General features: G+C 51.6%; 1 protein-coding gene across 1 annotated transcript in view; it reads left to right on the top strand.

Annotated features, from left to right (window-relative positions):
* The window catches only part of LOC119100054 (gamma-aminobutyric acid receptor subunit beta), a gene marked incomplete at its 3' end in the record, with an annotated part of 104,743 nt that extends 82,622 nt beyond the window's left edge, over window positions 1-22,121 (top strand). The window contains 4 exon segments of the mRNA XM_037223169.1: window positions 1,377-1,508; window positions 19,357-19,555; window positions 21,155-21,260; window positions 21,992-22,121. Of these exon segments, the coding sequence (XP_037079064.1) occupies window positions 1,377-1,508; window positions 19,357-19,555; window positions 21,155-21,260; window positions 21,992-22,121 (567 nt within the window).
* Between the last annotated feature and the right edge of the window lie 3,502 nt (window positions 22,122-25,623).

The raw sequence follows: 25,623 nt of genomic DNA, 5'->3' as shown, positions 1-25,623 counted from the left end.
TCTTTCAGTTTAATTCGATTCCCGGCGCGATCCATAGTCAGGGAAGTGATCCTTGGAGGCTAGCGCTGTGAGGGCACATCTCATGGTCAGGCAGCTGCTTCTTGACCACCTTATCCGTCGGGCTGAGTTATGAATGAGCGATGTTTTACGACTCGCGTCAAACACTACATGGCCTGCCAGCGCGAAACAAGATGTATCGCCACTTATGGCTGGGTCCGAGCGCTTGTTTATGAAATTAATCGGAGGATTCTCTGGCACATGGGTCGCCAGCATTCCCTGAAGACGTAAGGCTTTCAAGTGAACGCATAATGAAAAGTGGAATTGTCAGATACAGTATGTTTATACCATGTGATTCTTTGTTCCGCGTCCTGACATATCACTTCAGGTCAGAAATTACGCAAATCTGTCGATAAATTTGATTGATTTACCACAAAGAAAGTGCCAGTGTCATGTTAATGCACGCTATCGAGAGACCTGGGGAGAAAATCAAACACCATCTAGCGGCCTGTCCTGACCACGTTATTTTACAAAAAAGCAGACATTATTTTACTATTCTGTTTTTAACAATAGTTTAACACTCACAAAATGCCCCATCCCTAAATTCCCCCTTCCGACCTCTGGCTCTGGACCATGCCACGTCCACAGAAACCCCAAGTATATATATATATATATATATATATATATATATATATATATATATATAGTTGTCGAAGGGTAGAAGAGCCTGTGTAATATCGTATTACTAGATAGCAGGGGGACAGCAAATCCGCGGGTAGTTTTAGCTGGCGAAATACTCGGTGCCATCAGGTCAACTCGCCAGGAGATAACGATTTTCGCTGGCGTGTGGCTTCGTTGCCGAAGCTTTTATTTCATGCAGCGATTTGCTGACTTATCCAGCCAACTGTACTATGTTTCCGATTGTTTAAGCACCAATCTTATCTTATCCAGTTCGGCGTCGTGTCAGGCATTCAAGGTGCGTAGGTGGTGTAACATGCGTAATATGCGCTGTAACCCTGGGGCTATTCCGTGCCACTGATGGTTCACCCAGTGCTGTCAGACTCGGACCGGACCGAGGAGGTAGTGTATGACCCCCTCCCGCACTGCCCGTGTCACTTGTGTGTCATGCTCTGTCAGACTCAATTAGACTCGTTGGCGGACCAGCTGTCAGTGCTACTGTCCGCTGCGTGTCGCCAGACTCGTGCCGGACGAGGAGGTAGTGTATGATCCCCCCCCCCCCCACACGCTGCCCCAGCTGCCAGTGCCACTGTCCGCTGCGTGTCGCCAGACTCGTACCGGACGAGGAGGTAGTGTATGATCCCCCCCCCCCCCACACGCTGCCCCAGCTGCCAGTGCCACTGTCCGCTGCGTGTCGCCAGACTCGTACCGGACCGAGGAGGTGGTGTACGAATGGGAGACGCCAGGCATTGAGGTCAGCCCCGACCTGACCCACGACCACTACGACATCAAGGTGGAGGTGCTGGACACGCAAAACTACAGCCACCACACGAGTAAGTACGACCAGCCACCTAGCTCGGGGGCAGCGACCTCCACGGTCATTCTCGGCCAGGCCGGTCGACCTTACGACCTGCACACCACCAAGGGACACCTGATTGCCATGATTTATCCCATTGCAGGATCAGTGTGCTCTATTTCTGTGAGTGTTTCTTTGGTCGATGAATCAGCACTTTGTGGCTGCATAGTGCTCATGCAGGCACATATATGGGAGGTCACCCATTTCAAGACCGTCACAGTGCGTAGTGCGACTTTGCAGAGACCTAATGAGTTCGCAGCTGTTATGCTGAGTTGTCGACCTTTAAGATGCCAGGAGGTTCTGGCTTAACGACACGACACCACAAACATCGGTTATACTGGGAGCACTCGTCGATTCAAGCTGGTCTAATGATCAAGAACAAAGCAACAAAAGAAAACAAGGAGCTAAAGGCCTTTCTTTCCGATAGCAAGCTTACGAATACGTCTCGCGTCCAGCTCGCTAGCACCTCGAACATCCACCTCAAACCCCTCCAGCGCATATTCCCCATACTACAAATACGGGGTGCGCAACGCCAGCTGAGAACAGAACATCGCAGAGTCAAATGACGCAGGGAAGCGTTATTCCGCATTCCAAAGTATATTACGGTGCCGGCGTTGTCACGTTTGCGGTGCCCGGACAGCTCGAAGCCGCTCTGATTACCACTTTGCCGGATTATTACAGACGTGAATCGAAAGGTCAGCCCTTTGAGACCCGAAGCCTCCGCAGCCGGGCGGCACAGCACTCTCGGCCAGAATCGCCGAACTAGTCCAACTGCACCATCCACAGCGGCTCTCCGTTGATCACGCAGAATCGCTGACAGGGGCTGACGTACGCCGACATTCTTCAGCCAGACGACACCTCCGCCGCGACCCTGCGCGCCCGACGGCGCTGACGAGGTCGTCGAGTCGGAGTCGTCAATTGGCCGGGCGTCCCCTAACTGGCCCGCGGCAGTCTTGGTCATCACAAGTTTGCCGTTAGCGAAACGGATCGCTGACGAGATGGTCGCGGCGAGAGGTGTGAGGCGACGAAATCGGCTCCACACTGCCCCGTCCAAGGCTGGCGTCCGAAGAGAGACGAGGCGCTCGAAATCTCACCCGGATCTCTGCACGTGCGCTGCTTCTTGCCGACACCTGGTTGTAGGCTGAAGCGGTAGGCACGCCATTGCAAGCTCCAGCCAACAATAGATCTGTGACGGCAGTCCTGTTGGCCTCAAGTGTTGGCGTGCACCGGCGGCGCCATTCAGTCCACCGATTTTCACCAGCAATCTGCCACTCCTGACTTATGGATGCTAATTACTCCATATATTTATGGTGGCTGCTTGTAACTGCATTACTTCCTATGAACGAGCTTTCGTTGATGAAGGCTTAGGACCAAGAACATTTTTATTGGCAAAATGTCATAGGTCATGCCATGACATGGTCATGTACATACAAGTTCTTGATTAAACGCGTCATACACTATCCAAAATTATAAAAACTCACGGAACACGAAGCAGTACACGTCGGAAATACAACAAGGCGGACAAAAGAAGTCTTAACCTTGATACATGAAGGAAGACCATTCGTCACATTATGAAAAAAACGCATTTACATCCAGAAATCACTAGCGAAATCAATCTCCATTAATCTTGTTACTTCTCCATGTAGTTCTGGCGATGAAGCGAAAGCAGTCTATTAAATTCAAACTGGTGAGAAAATATTCTCAGAACTTTACAATCACCTCGCTCGCTGCGCGCTGCATAAATCGTCGTTCTGACATGGCTACGTCCAACTGTAGCCTTATTGAATTGCATTTGTATTTGCAGAGGCATAAAGCATTCCAGCGAGCACGTGGACATTCCTGCTCAGGGTCATGGTACAAGGCCAACACATGCACTTGCCTGGACATGCATATCACAGTCCACGCATACAAGATTGACAGAATAGGGCAGGACAGAACAAGACAAGACTAAGTGGATCATAAGCCATAACGTCAACCCGACTAGCAGCCAATTGCTGCAGCTTCACAGCCTGGCAACGTGGTAAAAATCGTACAGTTTAGTTTCGTGGAGATCAGTGTGAATTTACGCCATCAGACCTCGGTCTCACCCAACGCCTCCACCTCTGCCATGCTCTCTTTGCTGTTGATGCGTCGCCCTTTGACCGCGAACCCTCACCTGACCTGCCCGCCCGGTTTGACACACCGCAGGTCCACAGATGCTGGGCTGACCGCCATCCGTCTTTATGCTGATTGGTCGATCCTGAGCGAGGGGAGGGGCAACAGGCAGTAGAACCCAACGTACATGCGCGATAGCATGAACACATGCGGTATCCTTGGCACCAAAGTGGCTGAACTTCGCCACACTGCAGTCCTAACAAACAGAGGCCGGATGTCATCCGCCAACCCGCCGTGCGTGACCGAGGCTCGGTACCCACACCGCGCCCTCCCGGCCTCTGACCGCGGCCTGGGGAGGTGCAGCAACTTGCCCTGCCTGGTCACCCTTTCTCATGTGGCGTTGACACGGACTCGAAGGCTGGAGAATCGCATTGTCCATCAGTCAGAATTAGGAAGGCAGATGTGCGCGAAAGTTGACAGGCTGTGATCCGCCGGCCGCTGCAGTCACCCGCTGGAGCGTCTGCAGCAGGTCGGATACGTGGTCAAACTTGCGGCGGTCCAGGATGACCCCTGCACCGCACTAAGAACAATCTTAATGCTGCCCAGTCTTTTTGAACGAATATCCTGGACAGAGAGGTAACAAGGTCACAGCGGCGGCTCAGCTGTGACACATGTACGTTTCATGACATGACCCGGTCGGGGGAGCCCAGGCTCCTTACCCCTCGCGTGTTTCCAGCGTGACACCCCGAAGATTGAGAAAAAGACGACAGACTGAAGGATGAGCCTGAGCTAAACTCGCAGGCTTACATAATTTTCTGAATCTTCAGTATCAGAATCGAGTCGCAACAGAACCCCTCGAGCTCTACTTTCTCCTATAACGTTCGAAATGCACGCTCGCCTGTTCGCATAGAAAGGGTGCATACGCCGCCCGTTTGCAGGCCGAGCACGCTACATTGTCAGCCACGGGTTCGAGTCTGACCCTGCTGCATCTGTGAAATGAACCATTTCACTTGAGTGCGAGTCTTAGATGTTAATGAGTTCGGAATCAAGTCAGAATCCGACCAGACTCGGATCCTTGCCTAGCTCTAGAATCACCAGCTTCTGCTGGATGGGTCTTACTGGTGAATGACGGTTTGTTTCAGCTTGTTTCTCGCAAAAAGTATGCGATGCCTTCTCGTCGACAGACATGTGTGACTGCACCTGTCACAGTTCTGTAGCACTTTTTCGGTCCGTGGACATACAGCAAGTGTCTTAGCACGGCAGAATGCGGATGGGTACAACAGAGATACACTCGACTCATACGGAACGCATCGCCATGAACAAGCAACTGCCGTCTGGCGCACGACGACTGATTGCTACCAGTGGCTGTCTGACCGCGTGTCCCCCGCTAACATGAACCGGCATCCCGTACGCTTCCCGGAAGTGGATAGAAAACAAGTTACCAATTCCAGACATTCGTCACACGCAGCAACCTTAAGCCGGATTATAACGTTCGTTCATCACGAATCGTGTCTGGCTGTTTTGAGACCGCTCATTTGCAGAACACATATATCATACCAGACAAATGTAGGAGGGGATGGACGCGACTGAGCCTATGTGGAAACGAATTTGAAATGGCGGGTTCTTCAAGGGCAAGTGACAGTGGGTGCTCTACATAATTTAATTCAGGGATAATTACACTAAGCTAAGAGCGGTTGCATTGACAATATAGCGGAGGAGGCAGGCATACCATGCACCACGTTCTTTTGCATTCGGTTGCTTCGTCTGGATGAGTGGGTGATACCATGTTCTTCGCTATTGAGAAAACATTTTGCAAGTCATAAAATTGCTCCCATTTATTGGCGGGAAGCCTCTCATCACATGTGTCCTACATAGGCAAAAAATGGCACATGCAATAGGGAACAAGAAGCTTCAGGGATCTTATGTCACGTGGCCTGTTCCTCGTCACGTTCCGGCCGGTTACATGCATTGGTCAGTTCAATTTATGCACTTATGAAAATTCATTGTACAGTATCAATATCGAAAAACAGGTGACCATACAGCTCGCAACGATGATCGCAGGGAGCGGACAAACTGATATGAATCTTCTGGATGATCAAGAGTTTAGCTTGAACCGCTCCCAGCGTTTCGGTACACCTGGAAAACGTAAAAGTGGAACAAGGCCAGGGATATCCATTACCATGCCGCGCGAAATATAGATTATTAAACTATCAGTCATTTTTGCGAAAACATATGCTTCCAAAAGACATAAAGCCAAGAGGGGAATCAAGTCGTATCGCTCAAAGACGTAAAAAAACACACGCTATGCCAAAATGGCCCTGTTTGCGGTTCTTTGCTTTATATATGATGTAAATGATCTCACTTCTCTATCATATAGTAACTTATGGTTTATTTGGCCGATCGGCCTCTTACTATTGGTCAAGTCGGACCTGGCTGAACAGAATTGTCAGATTATTTGCCTGGCAATAGCGTTGACCGCGGTCCCGGAGAATCTATGGATTTTGTATCCAGAGACACCGGATCCCGCACCGAACCTGCGCGTTAGGTCCAATTGCGGGCTCATCATCAAATTAAGCCATGGTAATAACCACGAAAGATAAAAGAAAAGCATTCCGTACATTTTACATAACGCAAATACAGCACACAACGGATGTGTGAGGTGCAAGCATAAATAGATATGGCAATTCTTGAAAACGTGAACGTGAATGTTTTCCGAAATTCCGTCTGTAATCTGTAAAACGAAGACATCACGGGAGATTTTCAGACGCCACGAGTGTCGTGGAAGATGTCTTAAGAGGCTTATAGAGAAAGCGAAGTGCTAATGGACAGCGGGCTAAGCGTAAACACAGCGGCGGGCGGTGGGCGTCAGAATTGAGCCCGTGAAGAAGTGTGCAGTTGCAGTTGCTCGGGAGACTCGAGCTGGGCTTTGCGAAGAAAGGTTTTGAAACAAGGACGATGAGTGCACCTTTCCCGGAAAGATTTATGGAGACTAAGATCTCACACGGCACTTGGCGATAAGCGAGTGAGATAGGCTTAAGTGGCTGCGATAAGCACAGTGTTTTATTTGAAATATCGATTTGAAAAGATCTGTGACAGATATGGAAACATGCATGAACATGTTTCATAATATAACATATTTATAAGCCTTCGGTTTTTTGTTTTAAAGTCAGTGTCCATCTGCTTAGCAAGACGCCCGCACAGCGGCCCCCTGAACAAGAACGTTCTTATCCAAAATGCGTAATTGCCGGCGCCTGCTGATGCCTTACAACATGTTTGGCCACTAGGCACGTGGAGAGACCTCCATGTCTGGCTCCCAGACCACACTGGCCGTGGGAAAGACACCAGTCCAAATTTCTGATCATTTTCGACAATGCGTTCCATAAATCGCGTACTTGGTCTACCTTTCATATCCTTAGTGCACTCTTACGATTGCCATTTCAAATGCGACGTCCTGCATGTGTGAGCCGTTGGTTGTGCTGGACGTAATGTGCGGGTGTGAGAGCAATTCAGGGTACTGATGTCGAGCCGGCTCTGCTTTTGGTCTAGGAGGAAATGACAACTGCATCAGGGCAGCTTCTCAAATGTTACATGAATTTTGCAGTTTTTCATTGAAAGAATTTGATTGGCAACACGTTGTCACTGATCTGGGATACCGATGGTGTAGATATGCGCTGGGAAATCCGAGGGACGGGTTTCGATTTCCAGTGATGGTCACCCTTCCTGTCAGGGTGAGAGGCAAGTGACGCCATATAGCCTCAGCAGCTGTGAAAGTGCGTCGTAAAGCCTCGAAGACACACACACACACACACACACACACACACACACACACACACACACACACACACACACACACACACACACACACACACACACATACACACACACACACACACACACACATACACACACACACACACACACACACACATACACGCACTCAGACCTAAGTTTGTGAGACGTGGCAGAGTTTCCCGTGTACATTAAGTCAGTTTAATCGCCAACGAATATAGATTTCTGTGCTATTTTCGGAGGGAATGTTCCAGGTACGTCTCACGATATCGGCGAGGCAGACAGCCGTTTTCTTTGTCAGGGCAGGTGGAGTGTGCCGCAGTAATGGCTCATAAATGCTAGATCGTCACCTGCTGGAGCGAAGGAGGTAATGTTCCATAGTAGCTAGCAGTTGATTTGTTTGGACTTTTCTTGAAAATGGGCTTATGATGGCCTTCTCCTGCCTCTTGGAGGAACGACTTCAAAGAGGCGGGAGGAGGCACGTGTTAAACAAAATAGATGGCGTGTGACCAGTGTACCATAGCACTCCCTGGTGATTTGTGCACTGGTATCATCGGTACCGTAGACCTCATGAAGTTGCGAGTCATGCACGGTCAAAGTGGTGGTCAGGCTCTGAGATTGGGAGCTGTTCTCAGACGCGTAGGTGGTAGTCAGGTGCGTCTGGAAAACATGTGACGTCAGGTCATGAGAACTTTGCAACAAATGCACGGTTCAGCAAACTAGGCCAATCAATGAAAGTCACGCGCCGGATTTGTGGCGTCATTTGACAGGACCGGGAGATGCTTTTTTTAGCCTGACGCACTCTTTATAAATCACCAGACGCGCGATGCCTTTTAACATGCCAGTCACGCCATGTCTCAAACGACTTCGAGAAGCTGCACCTTCTGTTCGCGTCCTTAACAGTGTCTGAGGTTGAGCTGCTCTTTGTGAAGCTAAAAGCCGTATCCTTTTCCATTACCGTTCGTCTGACATTTGCCTCTGGTGGGCGCCGCCTTCGGGGCGTAGCACATGGCATGAGATCCCCGCCAGTCGTCCCACGTAAGCCGCAGAGCACACATCGCACACCAGATCAGATAAGCCGCGCAGCTCAGCGTCACCAATCGGTATACGACCCGTAATGATCCACGAGATCAATTGCTTTGGCATCCGCAAGCCATCCAGGTAGTCTAGTGCAGTGGCGCCCGCTACCAGCGGCTGTCTGGTATCAGTTGGGGCTCTAAGCCGACAAATAGCCTCTACGATCAGAGAAATCTGCCGCATGAAAACCTCTGTTGGCGTCCACTCTGAATGCATGACGTCCAGGGTTTCTCATCTCTGGTGGGCTCAGACCTGTGGTCTTTCATGAGGCCGATATCACATATCACACCCATCTAGCAAGCAGACAAACCACTGTGAACTTAAGCCACGTGCAGTTGACACCACGGGTACTCAGCGTTCATATTCTACTTAGCTCTGGCATATCTAAGTTGACCACGCTGAATACCAGCCTACCAGAATACCGGGTAAAATCTGAATGAGGCGCAAGTTATCAATCAAGGGAGCGTTGCACTCTGCAGGGGAGCACGCATTAATTATCAGAGGGAAGCAGACCGTTCGCACTTCATCCATCAGTCACTCCGTGTTGGCCGCCTCCAGATTCCCCGTCACACCGGCTGGGAGTGCCTGATCTGGTGTTGCGTGATTTGGCCCGATCAGCGCCGAAAGGTCAGCTGGCAACCGGCCTGAGGGGGTTCATCCGCGCCGCGTCCGCGTTGAGCCGTGTATGACGCAAAACAGTTTGACGGATCGAAAAGGAGGCGAGGGTTTCCATTCAATCCGCACAGACCACAGTCCTCATTCCATTTTATGTGGCTGCATTTCCATAAATCCTGCTCTCATCAGTCCCGCGGGGTCCATCACCAGCCTGCGTTACCTATCCGGCCGTTGAAAATAGAGTGTCGCTCCATAATCCCTGTTTACCGTAGGATCGCTTAAGATGGCGTCGCCTGTGTTGCTAGTTTGCTAGTCAAAGCTCCGCTGGGAATATTGTGAGCCTGTGATGGTGGCGATTTGAAGTTTAGGACGCGCCAACCGCAAACATGACCATGCAGCGCCCATAAGTATCAGATTACGAGACTGAATCGCAATTGAAACGGGTTCTTGATTATTTATCTTTTAACCGTCAGCCTAAACGACTTTGGGCTCCAGCCATGGTGTCATGGTAAACACATCTCAGTAAAATTCAAGGCAGAAAGAAACTGAGCAAGTTTTCCAGTTTCGACACCTCTTGAAATTCCTTTCCTAAAATGCCGGGAGGCGTAAGACTTGGGCCGTTCCGTCCGAAGAAGCGCACTTGTGTTTCAACTAGGCTATGACATGGGGTCGACACGTGGTGCGCACTGTACAGTCAGCAGGTCACAACACCGGAGGCAGCGTGGGCTGCCATCAGCAAATTGCGGGTGACGGTGTGTGGCATAAGTTTGTCCTATGCGTGGGCGGCCAAGTATGGCTTCCTCTCTTCTGTCTGCGAAAATGTGACTGCCACAGTCCGATCGGAGATCTAACGACTTCAAGTTTGAAATGCTCGTGTTTCATAAAATAAGCCACACTAATTCACGTAAAGGTCATACCCAGCTCATGCCAAAGTCAGCAGGTTCGCCATACGGAGGTCAATGCGCAGGCTTGACACCTGACCGTGCCGCCGCTCAGCACTGGCGGAGCACCGTGCGGGCGATCCTACCAGCAGGTGTGCTACCGGACTCAGACGAGCCTCGCTCGGTCGGTGTGTTACTGCGCTCAGACGGGCCTCGCTCGGCCGGCGTGGTGCCGAACTCAGACGGGCCCCGTTCGGCCGGTGTGTTTCTGCACTCAGACGGGTCTCACTCGGCCGGTGTGTTACTGCACTCAGATGGGCCTCACTCGGCCGGTGTGTTACTGCACTCAAACGGGCCTCGCTCGGTCGGTGTGTTACTGCACTCAGACGGGTCTCGCTCAGCCGGTGTGTTACTGCACTCAGACGGGCCTCACTCGGCCGGTGTGTTACTGCACTCAGACGGGCCTCGCTCGGTCGGTGTGTTACTGCACTCAAACGGGCCTCGCTCGGTCGGTGTGTAACTGCACTCAGACGGGCCTCGCTCGGTCGGTGTGTTACAGGACTGAGACGAGCCTCGCTCGGCCGGCGTGTTACTGCACTCAGACGGGCCTCGCTCGGCCGGTGTGTTACCGGACCCAGACGGGCCTCGTTCGCCGGTGCGTTACTGCACTCAGACGGGCCTCGCTCGGTCGGTGTGTTACAGGGCTGAGACGACCCTCGCTCGGCCGGCGTGTTACTGCACTCAGACGGGCCTCGCTCGGTCGGTGTGTTACTGCACTCAGACGGGCCTCGCTCGGTCGGTGTGTTACAGGGCTCAGACGGGCCTCGCTCGGCCGGTGTGGTGCCGGACTCAGACGGGCCCCGTTCGGTCGGTGTGTTACTGCACTCAGACGGGCCTCGCTCGGCCGGTGTGGTGCCGGACTCAGACGGGCCCCGTTCGGTCGGTGTGTTACTGCACTCAGACGGGCCTCGCTCAGCCGCTATGTTACTGCACTCAGACGGGCCTCGTTCGCTGGTGTGTTACTGCACTCAGACGGGCCTCGCTCGGTCGGTGTGTTACAGGGCTGAGACGACCCTCGCTCGGCCGGCGTGTTACTGCACTCAGACGGGCCTCGCTCGGTCGATGTGTTACTGCACTCAGACGGGCCTCGCTCGGCCGGCGTGTTACTTGACTCGACGGGTCTCGCTCAGCCGGTGTGTTACTGCACTCAGACGGGCCCCGCTCGGTCGGTGTGTTACTGGACTCAGACGGGCCTCGCTCGGTCGGGGTGTTACTGGACTCAGACGGGCCTCGCTCGGTTGGTGCGTTACTGCACTCAGACGGGCCTCGCTCGGTCGGTGTGTTACTGCGCTCAGACGGGCCTCGCTCGGTCGGTCGTTGTGTTACTGGACCCAGACGGGCCTCGCTCGGCCGGTGTGTTACCGGACTCAGACGGGCCTCTCTCGGCCGGCGTAGTGCCGCACTCAAACGGGTCTCGCTCGGCCGGCGTGGTGTCGAACTCACCCGCTCAGCCATCAGTGGGTTGGCCCCTAGGGCGAACGGCCGCTTCTGCCGCGGGCTGTGCGTCTCTCTGCGCCACTCAGGCGCACGTGACCCACATGTGTCGAGGAAATCAGGCGCCGTGTACTTGACATGCAGGTGGATGCTGTCTCGGTTACGCCGGGCTCGTCTTCGGCCTTCGGGGCGCTGAAGGCTCCCAACTTTATGTGAAACCTTTATCGGAGGTGGGGGGCACTGCTTGACATTTTCACGCCGTGACATCCGTCAGCGATGTGGATAGAGGCTGTTGGAAAGTTTCGTCCAAGTCACCAAGGATAAGACTGCCGGCTCTAAAATACCATTGCGGCTGCAAGAGTGAAAAGTGGGACGATGCAGGCCTGCACGGACGTTAGCGGTTAGCAATAGCAAAAGCATTAAACAAGATCTTCCGTCTTAGAGAAATGCTAGGGCCGGCGAATCAAAACCAATTTGAGCGACATCACCGAAAGATGGCAGGCTACCGATTTCATAACCAGTCCTTGAATGCGTATGCAGAATTACAGCCGATGAAAATGGCACGGTGTCATGGATGTAACCGTCTTTGCGTGTGTTCTGTTGCGTTTAGGTAATCCAAACACGCGTACTTTTTAGTGTGTTGCATCGTCCGTATCATTACTTGACCCAAACACACGGCGGGCGATGATAGAACGTGTGTTTATCACTAGTGTCCCTTTCTTGCAATCTTGAACAAATACAGTCAAGTTATTACTGGTCCCAGGATGATCTACAAATCTTTGGCGCGATACCTCAGGCGGCAAATATGCAGAGAACATGCGTATCAATACAAGATAAAATACAAAAACAAGTCCTGGAAACCGGCCCAAACTGTTCTAAAGGGCGTTTTAACAGGACAGGCGAGAAGTTTTTATTTGGCGCAACTACAGATGCCGTGGGCGTCCCCACATACCTTCCAAATTTAGAAGACAATGCCAAGCGAAGTTGCCGACATGCTACTTATGCGGCTCATCGTAGATTTTGAGAAGACCATGCGATGATCACGCTTTTCAGGCGGATGTATGTGAAGATCAACGTCACTGCACGGGAAGTCCACACAACCCCCTACCATTTGCAATGTAAATATGTTTTGATCACAGCAATCGGCCCAATCTGTGCCAGCCTTTCAAAATAAGAGCAGTTCGAGACTGCTTTTGCCGTAACGTTCACCGGAAGGAGCGTGCATGTCATGTATTGGGCCAGTGCGGATACGCCTGATAGTGGGCTCGCGACAGCACTAGAACAACACACGCTCAGCCGGGAGTGGTGGCCGGGTGTTCGTTTGGAACTAATCGGCACAGCTTGATGCAGCAAGAGACGAGCCCTGGCGGATCGCTGTAACTGCGCATGGTGACATTTTATATAGGTGTGCCTATCCTCAGTCAGCTGCTGTCGGAATTACAAAAAAGTTGGTTTGATGTTTCGGAGCTTTTGGTTAAAGATGCTAGGGAACCAATCATATATCAAAGGTAAATAGTAGTTTATGTTTAAAATTGACTTGTGCTGACATAAGTTTTCGTATCACGTGAAGTACTAGCATTTGTAAACGCTAACTTATGCTAAATTTCAGTAAACGCTAACTTATGTCTGCGTAACGCAATTCAACATGAACACTACTTAATGGGAAGAAACCGGCATTGCAATGGCTGAGCTGAGCTGATGAAAAGGATGTGTCTCTGTCCTTCATCTGCGCATTGCAGTATTAAGGAAAAGTACTCTTGTCACAGTGGTCATCTGCTGAACAAACTTTACCCAGGCGGGGTATTTTGAGCAGTAAACGGCCGTCCATTCGCTTTTCGAATTCTGGATAAAATTCCACAGTGACGTGAACTTGGCAACAAGTCGGAGATCCAGTCCGTTGAATGAAATGGAGTAAAAGCTTCCGGGAAGTGTGGTTAGCTTAAAATTCCGTTGTCGGGGATTTCGGCAAAGTCGGAGCATTTCTCAAGAAGGCATCTGGAAACCCGGCGGATCTGACAGCTTTCCCTCGCAGTGTGAAAGTTAGATGCACGCATGGATTCGTCGAGCGTCAACTACCACACTTTTCAAATTGTGAACTAATCATAAGACAAAAAAAGCCTTGCAAATTAATCAATGCCAGGACAGGTAACTGATGTACCCACTTGTTATGAGGCGATGGAGGAAACAGCCAGCAAAGCCAGCAATGTGCATCTGTAATACAGCAAGAAGGGACCATCTTCCTATCGAGCAAGATAATGTCATTCATGCCAAAAAGTCTATGCCATTGTCATGTCATGCCATTCATGTCAAAAGGCCTCTAAAAACTTCCCGATAAATAGCGCGTTGAGGCGGCAAGTCATGTTCTCGCAGGTTCACTGCCAGGTTATCACACGGCCGGCAGCACTTCAAACGTCCCTTGCCTTGGCCGCCGCTGTCTGGTCGTGGGTCGCACTGCGGCGAGGCCTCCCTGGAGTAGTCTGGTCAATTACTCCCTCGCGGCTGGTTTACGAAGCGGCTATATTTCTCTGAGGCTCTAAATTGTCGGACGACAGCAGGCACACCATATATCTCCGAGAGGCAATTGTCGTCTCAACAAACAACCTATTGCGTGACATCGGTGCCGACGAATTTTGCGGGAGCCCTGTTGTTTGTGTGAACTTCTTGTTACACTCCTGTATGTCGTTTGCTGGTAGGCCAGGTGCTCCGCTAGGCAGAAATTAGGCAGGGTTTGGTGAAACCCGGGATTTACCAGTTAGTGTGGGACGGCAAACTTATTCGCTTTAAAACCACACCGGCTACTCCGGAGCACAACTTTTAAAGCATTGGGACCGTTGCTGCTGTGAGGGGGGGGGGGGAGAGGGATGTGTGATCTCTCATTGTGGTGCACTATGGCTCCTGCCATTTCACTAGTAAAGGCCCCGCTGCGGAAAACACCCTTGAAAGACCAGCCATACTTTTGAGAGAACGTAGTCGGAAGGACTGCAAGATGGTAGAAGATACTCACATCATAGCCTGTCTGTGCCATTAAAAATGCGTAGTATCGATCCTATGTGTCACAGTGAACCGTTTGAGATTGTTTTCTGCAATTGTATTTTTTTTCAAAATCGCTGCCATCTATAAGTTTGAATTTCGTCATGTCTCCAAAGTTTTTAAGTTCTAATGATGTTTGTCTCAGCAACTTAGGGTATGGTTTATTAAGCAAATAAACCGTTCGAAGATCAATTGACTGCAATCGTGAGCTGCGGTTAGCTCAACAAGTATAATACGAATATCAGGTGTTGCGCAGATAGATTGTGGCCGGTTAAGGACGCTTGTTTTTGAGATAATACAGTTCTTTCTGTCTCTATTGGTCAATGAATATGAACCACAAACATGACAGCTTTGCAGATTAAAGCAATGACATCGCTCAGGGCAAACGTTGCAACACCGAGATGAAATGCATGTGTGTGGCTGCGTGCGCTTAGTGGTGATCGTGACGGAGACACATTGCTTTCTTGTCCACATGGGTAGGTGCTTGTTTATTTTCCACTCCAGGTCAATACTGACCTTCCCTGGAATGTTCTTCGTGAATTTGAACGCCGTCGAGATTTCTCATAACCATTTCCTTTCGTTTCATATATCGGTGCACGCTCTATTTGGTCGCGATGTATTTGCGTTTTTACGTGACGACAAGGTGCACCATTACGAACTCGGTACCGACAAGGAACCTGATAATTTGTGAAATCTATAGCATTCTTATCAAATCAGTTTATGGTTTACCATGCCAGTTGGAAATAGCAAACCACTGCGTTTCCCTTCACTGAAACACAATCAACTCCATCGTTTTCAGAGTTAAACGTAAATTTTGTTCTCCCAGATTTTTTCTAAAATGTTACTAATGCGGCAATGGTTACCAGATACATAATCTAACAAGCTGCTTGTATGACTAATTGTTGAATGATCACCCCGATTTTTTAAACGTGTGTACATTACTGTGTCTTATGAATTTTGAACTAAGATGCTGCGGGAAGTTAATAATTTAAATATCTGTAAAACTTGCTGAATCACTTATAACTGTCAAGTTCTTTTGACTTCGGAGTTGCAGTGAGACACGTGCCCATAAAAATCCTCATCTGTTATAGGTTTTAATCTTCGTGCGATAGACTTATCCAAGGCCTATAAGAACGGGGATACGGGCTGGTGCTGGGATATTTGACCAGCCACAGCTGTTTTAACCCCTGGTATGGCTAGGAGACATATTGCAAACGCCTTGAGACTTAGTTTATAGGAGAGAACGGCTTAGAAGTATTCAAAAACGATTCTTTAAAAAACACGCATTGCGATACCCTTCAATACGTAAATGGCCTGGGGGAATCCCGTGGTGACGTCACCATGGGTTTGCCAGGTATAGTCCCGACTAGGTTCCGACCTCCCCTGGACTTATCAAACATTTTGCCAACCCCACCTTAGCGTGCCAGGGCATCCTGCCGCTAGCGAAGCGCATATATCCAATACCGTTGATACATGCCCTATTTGTCTTCCGGTGCCTGCTGCCCCCATGATCATCAGCTCCGTTCTCTTTTTTTTGTTTATACTTTTGCACGTACCAAGTGTATCTTGCACTTCCGGTATTGACACAGCAGTAGGCGTAAGGCAAGCCGGAACAACTCGTTCAGCCTGGCTGCCGTATTAAACAAAGGAAGATGTAGGCAGAGGCTCTGTTGCCCTCGCATTGTTAAGCACAATTCCCCCATCCAAACACACACGCAGCGGTTTGCTGTATCATGCTCATTTCTACCTCCTTTCGTCCACATCATATCCTGCCAGCCTCAGCACACTAACGCGTGCACGTCTCTCCCCAAACGGTTCGCTAATGGATACTGCGCATCGCGCCGCGCGCCCAGCTCACGATAAGACAGATTGCGTCATGGGGGGGGGACATACGTCGGGGAGGAGGGGGGGGGGGGGCATGATGAACTGAATTAGGGCAGGAGAGTACAGACTTTTCACTGCTGAAATAATCCATTTCATTTTTACACTGGCATTTGATTTCATAAGACGCTGGAAGCAGGGATGACCTGTCCACTATCGATCGCCGATCGATAGTGACCTATAACGATATATATATATATATATATATATATATATAGATATAGATATAGATATATATATATATATATATATATATATATATATATATATATATATATATATATATATATCGGATCCATTAAGTGTTCACAAAGTACCCTGGCGAAAGCGGCACCGAGCAAGGCCCATTTCCCCAAATCTCCCCCTGTTTGGTTCTGATTCCTCTCTGATTCTCTTTACCCGGTTCCCCGCCACGTGACGGTCCCGCTTGTCCTGTCCGTCTGCTCCTCGCATCGCCTCTGAGCTGCCCTGCGGCGAGTCGCCTCGCTGTGGTTCCTTTCATAGGCTTAGGAGTGCTCTGCTCGCCCGCGGCGTTTTGCCGGTCTTCGTCAGTCGTCCTTGTAAACGATTTCTGACGTCACGGTTTCCGGGCCACCGACCTTTCGGCCGCGGCCAGGTGTTTCTGCGTTCACCGGAAGCCGGCCTCGCGGCGTTGGTGTTTGCGCTATGCCGCGAAAATGTATATATTTAGATGACTTCGATACCAGCGCTCTAACGTGCACCGGTCGCGCCAGTGTCTGCATTTCGCATCTTTGAGTCGGGTCGGGCAATCAGTTCTGCACGGACCGCCACAGCTGAGCCGGCTGCCGCTCAGACCGCTGTGCCCTCGATGGCGTCTTGGCTGTGGCGGCTATTTGCAGTCCAGAGCTGGGCTCGTTACGATGGGAGAGGGCTGCGAAAGGAAATAAGAAAAAGGCATGTAATAAATCAAAAATTTCACCTTTTGTTTACAATTTACATTGAAGTCATGCATCTTTATTCAGCTGGGAACAATATGAATTTCAGGATGTTCAGACGTCTTGTTTTACGGATTTAGTGCATGCAAGACGCACTGGATATAAGCAGGATCTCAATTCAAATGTGCCCATGGCGTCTGACAGTGCACATTCGTCTCGTGCAGTGAAGAGAGATGGTTAAGTCTGCCTCACACTGTTGTTTGCCTCAAACAGCGTCAAAACTAAAAGTTGTAAGCAAACATTTTCTGGTGTATCTACTACCAAGAGAATGGGACAGCAAACAAATAAGTTATCACGGCCGCTGGCGATATTAGCTCCATCCTGACTAAGGCAGCACGCCCGTTCTCTGCATCCGCCGACCGTGCACGGTGTCTATTTCTGATGCCGTTCTTAGAAAACAGATTTCCATGAAACAGGGCTGGTTCATTTGGACCTTGGACCGCACCACACCGCCTAATTACCAAGCCGACGGAAGGTAGCGCTTCAGTTCGTGGAATGACACCGGGGCACGGTGTCACAAGTCCAGGACCGGAAACATTTCATACGCCTGTGACTTTAGGCGTATGCATTGGCATGCGTCAATCTTCGCTACTTATCAGAAGGAGCTCTGCCATACAATCGGCATTACTGATTTGCCCAATTTTGCCTTTACTTCGCCTGTCATTGACGAAATTTTAAATTTACCTCGTTTGGGCCATAACATCGTGAATTCGGGCTAACTGTGAAGCGCTGCCTATTCTTCAGGCGCTGCTTGACCAATTAGTAATCGTTTGTCCGCGGAAAGTTGTTGATATTCTTCGTGGTATATACTTGCATTTGCGCTTTTTCAAGCTACAATAATTTTCTATCGTTGATCTCGTTTGCCCCTAAACAGCCCCTAAACTGGTTGACTTGTGACTTCTGTAATCCAGCATTCCATGCATCTAAGTGGGATGCTTCTGCCTGTAAGTCGATGGCACATATGTATGATACCTTAAACACATACACACACACACACACACACACATATATATATATATATTATATATATATATATATTTGGTCACCTAAGCCAAGCCCAAGTCACTTGGCTACGTTTGGCAGCAGTTCATGATATCTTAAGCCCACCCCGGAAAAAGGTGGAGGTTAAATCTCGCATTCGGTGTCGAGCCATGGCGCGGGAGCATCATTCAGGAACGGGGGAAGTGGGTCGGCTGATAGTTTCTGCTCTGGCAGTGACGGATTGACCCCGAAAACGGAGGCGAGCCGGTCGATGGCTGCGGAGATATGGATAAATGGTCATAACCAAACTCGTCAAGGTCACGGCGCGAAGTCGATCGCAGAAGATGTTTCGGCAGGCGGCAGGAGGCCTCGCGCAGCCGGCTCAAGGCATTCCGGTCGCTCTTGGCAGTCTTTCCGTTAACAAGAGGCTTGTGTTGACACAATGTTGAGCTCTTTAGCTGCGTACTTGGGAGTTTATGTGGTCTAATTGGGATACGGAGCTTGGAATTCGACTCATAATTCACTCAGTTACGTTGAATTATCATCACCTTAGAAATGCTCTGTTGACCTGTTTGACGCATAATTACATTTACGTCTCAAGTTTGACATACACTGCATGCTGATAGAGATTTTCACGCGAGCCAGTCACAGCGACAACCCTATCCTTGGACCATGATCAGGATATTATAATCCTTGGATCGTAGCATACTGGTGCTTGTCCTCCCGCGGCATAAAAATCTGTATTTCCAGTGCGATTTGTGTTTGACTTTTTCTGGAAACACTGTGACACACTCTGTCGTAGCGAACTTTCCAAATCAATTGCAATCTGTTCAAATCTTCAAAGGCTATCCCCCCAAAACAAAACAGAAGGACAAGGGAGCTTGACGTCAACGGTAAGCAGATGGACCGCCCAATGGGCTCGGGCGTCGACTGCTCAATGCCCTGACGCTTACCGACAGCATCTTCCACGTGAGGCTGCCAGGGCGCCTCAGTACACTGACGGGTCGGTGTGTTTGTGTCCCGACAGTGAGCTTCCCGGCGCTGGAGTTCCACGTGAACCTGCAGCGTCGGCTGAGTTTTCACCTGCTGCAGACCTTCATCCCGTCGGCGCTGTTCGTGTGGGTGGGCTGGCTGAGCTTCCTGGTGCCGCCCGAGGTGGTGCCCGGCCGCATGGTGCTCACCATCACCACCCTGCTCACGCTCACGGCCATGTTCAACGCCGTCAGGTGAGTGTCTCGCTTGCGCCGCCCGCGGCGGTCGTCGGCCCCGCGGAAGGCCCCGATCAGCGTCAGATCCTGCAGGAGGGCCCGACCACCCTCGACCCCCGAGGGAGGGCCAGACCGGCGTTGGCCCCCGCATGAGGCCCCGACCGTCGTCAGACCGCACAGGCGGCTCCTGTGGGAGGACCCGACCGTCGTCAAACCCCGCAGGAGGCCCCGACCAGCGTCAGCTCCCGTGGGAGGTCCCGACCAGCGTCAGATCCTGTACGAGGGCCCGACAGCCGTCGACCCCCGCGGGAGGGCCAGACCGGTGTCGGCCCCCGCATGAGGCCCCGACCTTCGCCAGACCCCCGAGGACGGCTCGACCGTTGTCGGCCCCCGCGGGAGAGCCAGACCGTCTTCGGCCTCAGCAGGAGGCCCCGACGGTCGCCAAACCCCGCTGGAAGGCCCGACCGGCGTCGGGCGGACTCAGCGCCGACGCCCGATCCCGGGTTGAGGTGCACACAACTGTTGCATGTCGAGGCTCCGTGTGGCTCTGGTTAAATACGCGGCAGGGGAGGCGTGCTGCTGCCAACAGCTGGTAGAAGTACCACTGACCGTTAACTGCGCTACAAACCCCCTTTGTTTGCGAGGCAATCACCATCAAACGCGTCCGCCAGTACGTACATCCGTCTGATGGTGACCCCAGTGGGGAGGTATGCCACATTTTTGTGTCTCGTGGCCCTACACGTGCCACCATACGTAGCACCAAGCTAACGTACGTGTCTTTCAAACTGTTTTGATGATGTCCAGCCTGGTCGATGGGCAGCGTCTCAGCACGAGCGTCTCATTATTATGCGCGTCCCACGAGGCCAACTCAGCGGGCGAGTCATGCATTGTAACCACTCGCTGGGCCGCGGGTCCCCTTCCGATAGCGGGCCACAAAGCCGGCTCACCGCGGCCGGTTGGGCCGTACGTAAACAATCGATCAGCCGCCGGCGCCCGCGGGGACCCCCGCCTGATGCGCCGTCTCCAGGCGGGTAGCTGCCGCCGGCGTCAGCGGGCATCGTGGGCCCGCCGGCACAACAGATGACACTGCGCGTCGTAACCCGAGAACAATGCGATCTTCATTCGAGCCCGACCAGAAGCCGTCGGGGATCGCGAAAGCTTTTGTTTACCCGTTTGGATGGTCGGCCCGCGCCGGCTGACGGTTTTATGTGGACACCGAGCGGCGTCGGCATCGGCGCTGAGTGTCGTCGAGGAGGCCCGTCAGAAACGGGGTCGGAAGGTATTAGAAAGGCGAGAGGGGGAACGTGAGGGAGTGAAAGAAGGAGATCAAGGTAGAGAGGAGACAGAGATGTGAACAGAGGAGCGGGGGAGAAAAATAAGTGAACAGATGGGCTAGATGGAAAAGAGGGATAGAGGAGAAGAGATATAGAGGAGGGGAGAGTTAAAGGAGCGGATAGAGAATGAGAGGAAGAGACAGAGTGGGAGAAGCGGATTTCGATCGTAGGTAAATGAGTGAGTGAGTGAGTGAGTGTGTGAGTGTGTGAATGTAAGTGTGAGTGAATGAGTGAGTTAGTGAGTGGGTGAGTGAAGTTGTTTCACACTTGGTGTGTCTTTCAGGGCGGAAAGTCCAAAAGCCAGCTACGCCAAAGCTGTAGACATCTGGATGGCGGGCTGTGTGCTCTTCGTTTTCTTCGCTCTGTCCGAGTACGTCATTCGTCATCAGGTAAGCACAGCGTTCACTGCTGTTGCCATCGGTGGGTGGCGTAGCGGCTGTGATAATGGTCACACCGACTTATATTGAAATAAGCACATTTTGAATATGTTTGCATCGAGGATTCTCAAACCATCAGTCTTGTCCCGTAATATTTCCACAGCAATTTTCATTTGTGACCATGGCCGTTATTTCTCGGCGGACTTGTTATTGGAATCCCTTTTGTTTTGGCAGGTAGCTAAAGCGTCCGTGCATGCTGCATGTGTACAAAACAATCGACAGCAGATGGCGATTGCTGCCGTTTAGACCAGGAACGTTGTGGAAGCTATGACCAAGACCTAGCTTGAAAACGAGTGCGGACACACCGGCCTCTGCCCTGCCAAAACCAAACGCTGACAACTTGCATGGCATTAGCCCTGATGTAGCCGAGTCTCTGTCGAGTCGAACCTAGCCGTGGACGGCGTGCCGAGCGGGGTCGGCCGTTCGCCGGCACGTGCGGGTCGAGCTCGGCAACCTTGCCGTCACCGAAGCTCGTGCGGCGTGGCGGCGGGTCCCGGACGGTCTCGGCGGCTCCCGTCCGGCGCCAGTTGTCCGCGAATGTCTGACGGGACTCGGGCGCGATGCTCCGCGGCCGCCGCCCCACCCCGTCGACCGCCGCCCCACCCCCTCAGTCGCCGCCCCCATCCCCTCTGACGCCGCCCCATCCCTCGACCGCTGCCCACGCCTGCTCCCCGCCCCCGCAGGATGAAGGCCGTGGCGGAGCGGAACAAGAAGAGGCGCGAGCGAGAGCTGTCGGCGTCCAACGTGGTCAGACCGATTCGGGTCAACGGCGGCAAAGTGGCGCCCAACGACACCGCCGACGCCGGCTCCAGGGTGAGTGGGGAACCGACTCCAGGGTGAGTGGGGGGCCGACTCCAGAGTGAGTGGAGCTCCGGCTCCAGAGTGAGTGGATCTCCAGCTCCAGATTGAGTGGACGTCCGAGTCCAGATTGAGTGGAGCTCCGGTTCCGGGGTAAGAAGAATTCCGGCTCCAGAGTGAGTGGAGCTCCGGCTCCAGAGCGAGTGGAGCTCCGGCTCCAGAGTAAGTGGAGCTCCGACTCCAGAGTGAGTGGGTCTCCAGCTCCAGATTGAGAGGACGTCCGACTCCAGAGTGAGTGGAGCTCCGGCTCCGGGGTGAGTAGAGTTCCGGCTCCAGGGTGAGTGGGGCTCCGGCTCCAGAGTGAGTGGAGCTCCGGTTCCGGGGTGAGTGGAACTCCGGTTCCGTGGTGAGTGGAGCTCCGGCTCCATAGTGAGTGGAGCTCCGGCTCCGGGGCGAGTAGACCTCCAGCTCCAGATTGAGTGGGACTACGCTCCGGGATGGTGACCACGAGAGGCACTCACTCGATGGCGTAGCGCGGCTCTACCGCACACGCAGGGAATGGAGATTAGGTGGCATGCCCACTTTCCATTAGATAGCAGTGTTTTAGTTCATTGGCTGATAGTGTGTGTGTGCGTTGTTCACACGGGTCGATGGGCCTCCTAGTTTGCAGGATGTACTATCTCGATCTGTGCCTGCTTGTTTACACAGCCATCGGCCTTCGCTTCTTGCTTTCAAGCAAATGCCAATTTGGACCGTGGTGGCCTACTTAGACGTAATACAATTCGGGCCCAATCGCTCCTTCGTTACGAGGATTCCGTTTTTGTGTTTTCAGCGTCCGTGTACAAAATGCGAACGGATCTTCCGCCCATCCTTGACATTATTGGCCGTCTGCACGCGCACTCGTTGAGGATGTTGGCTGCATTAAAACACGCTGTCTCTCACTCGCTAATGGTGATGCTAAGATTGGTGAACTAGCAATCACCAAGGACTCAAATCCACATGCTGCGCTGCCAGACGCACACATGACTACAAGCCTGCACCACTCGCGAACACTGAGCCGTCATTGCCGTGCTGTTTGGCGAGCATCAGCCGATAGGTCTGACAGGGAGCCGCGCCAAGATCATGGTGTGCAGCCGACGCGCACGGCTGCCAGCAGATATCCTCGGGCTATCAGGGGGGCGGAACGTCATTCGCGGTCGGCGGACGCCACCGACGACCGGTGGACGCCATTACATGGACCGGCCAGGCATATAACTGCTGAGCAGGCAGCGACGGCATTCACGCCGCCTCGCTGGCTCGGGGCCGCTCTGAATGACGATTTATGGACGGTGCGGCGGCTTTTTTCGCCCCAGGACTGAATTGCAGTCCGATTGAGCGCGACGGCGGACGCTGGGGCGGCTGGCTGATGTGCATGGGGGCACCGCTGTAGGTCATTGGCGACTGCTGTAATGGGCTGTGTGATGTGGGCTCTTACGGTGCAGTTTGCGGCGTCCGTCCTTCAGCATTATGTCATGCTAGTCAGCAGACGTGCTATGCGTTAGGACATAAACGGATCATGCGCCAGGACATTTACGGAATTGATGTTGATGAGAAATAGCGCACCATCATCTCCGAGACATTGTTCCTCGTAATGATGGACGTTCGCATATCTTTTGATTGGTCATAATTTGAACGGACTTTATTGCTTTCTTATCAAAACCCCTTTAAATGACTAGGCTGGTGATGATGTTTTGGACCAATTTAACACGCTACCGGGCATTGTTTACGAGATGGTGCAGTGGCACGCATACACCGCACCCAGGGGCGTACGCATATCTGGGGCACGTCTCCCTCCCCTGTTACAAATGTATGGTATGTTTAATATGTTCGTGAGTAGATATTAACATTTAAAAATTCCAGGTAGACGCGTGAAAATATGTAGATCGAGAACACGCGATGTAGTTTTACGACATGCAAACATTTGTACGCGCCTGCGGCTGCTGTACCTCGTTTTTAGTCTTTTTCTGCGTTGTGCTCCTCCCCCAAACACACACACACACACACACACACACACACACACACACACACACACACACACACACACACACACACACACACACACACACACACACACACACACACACACACACACACACACACACACACACACACACACACACACACACACCTCGATTGTGAACTCCTGCGTGCGCCTCAGTCTGCTGCTGCGCCCATCATTAGACCTGTGATGTAAAAAAAACATGGGTCAGGAGACGTGCAGTCAGGCATTCGATGCCGACTGTGAGGCATCATATCAGGTGATGTGACGTGCAGCCGGCTCTCGACGCCGACGGTGAGGTATCATATCAGGTGATGTGACGTGCAGCAAGCTCTCCATGCTGACTGTGGGGTTTCACATCAGATGATGTGGCGTAACTTCAGCTGGTGCCGTTGGGCTTCGGTAGCTCTAGGCGCGCGTCTTTGTGTTTTTTCGTCTTCCTGAATTGTTAAAGGTCATTGGATGGTGGCGGTGGTATGAATACATAATGGCCTATCGCTCTTTTCCAGCTCAATACCCAAGGCATCGTACGGCTTTGTGTGTTATGGTGGTGGAAGGGCGGGGGGGGGGGGGGGTGAGCAGTGGCGTGCAGCCTTCGGCGCGCTGAATTCTTCACCGATGGTAACCCATAAGTTCGGGCCGCGCGAATCAACTACAGCAACCGCAAGTTCCACCCCCTCATCTCGAGAACATAACGTGCTGCACAACGGCACAAGCGACGCTGAATAACGCTCATCGAAACAGATCAAAGCACGGATGGAATATTGTTTACGGATGTACGGATGTATGGATGGAATATTGTTAGCGGATGCATGGATGGAATATTGTGTATGGGTGTAAGGATGTAGGAATGGCATATTGTTACGGATGCATGGATGGAATATTGTTTAAGGATGTACAGATGTATGGATGAAAATATTGTTTACGGATGCACGAATGTGTGGATGTAATATTGTTTACAGATGTAAGGATGTAGGGATGGGATATTGTTCATGGATGTACGGATATATGGATAGAATATTGATTACGGATGTACTGATGTATGAATGAAATATTGTTTCGACTATCAGGCTGCTCCGGTGTGCTGATGTCGACGGACCGTTACGTTTTACATTATGCGTTTTTTAAAAATTGACACATTGAATCCTGCCATGAAAATCACATGTTGTCTCCTAAGGACTTCATTTGTTACATGGGGCTCGCTCGGACTCGGAGGTTCCGGAATGACTTTGTTATCTTATTGCACCATTTCATGGAAATGCATCAACGTAGAACTTGCGATGAGCAAATCAATACAGGCCATTGTTTTAGTACTTAGTCTACGGCAGTGTCATATATATATATAGAGAGAGAGAGAGAGAGAGAGAGAGAGAGAGAGAGAGAGAGAGAGAGAGAGAGAGAGAGAGAGAGAGAGAGAGAGAGAGAGAGAGAGAGAGAGAGAGAGAGAGAGATAGAGAGAGAGAGAGAGAGAGAGAGGAG

The sequence above is a fragment of the Pollicipes pollicipes genome, unplaced genomic scaffold (genome assembly GCF_011947565.3).
Source record: "Pollicipes pollicipes isolate AB1234 unplaced genomic scaffold, Ppol_2.1 Scaffold_4881;HRSCAF=5763_pilon_pilon_pilon, whole genome shotgun sequence".
In the NCBI taxonomy this organism is placed as follows: domain Eukaryota; kingdom Metazoa; phylum Arthropoda; class Thecostraca; order Pollicipedomorpha; family Pollicipedidae; genus Pollicipes; species Pollicipes pollicipes.
Note: the sequence above shows the minus strand (reverse complement) of the source record. Positions and strands in the feature narration are given on the sequence as shown.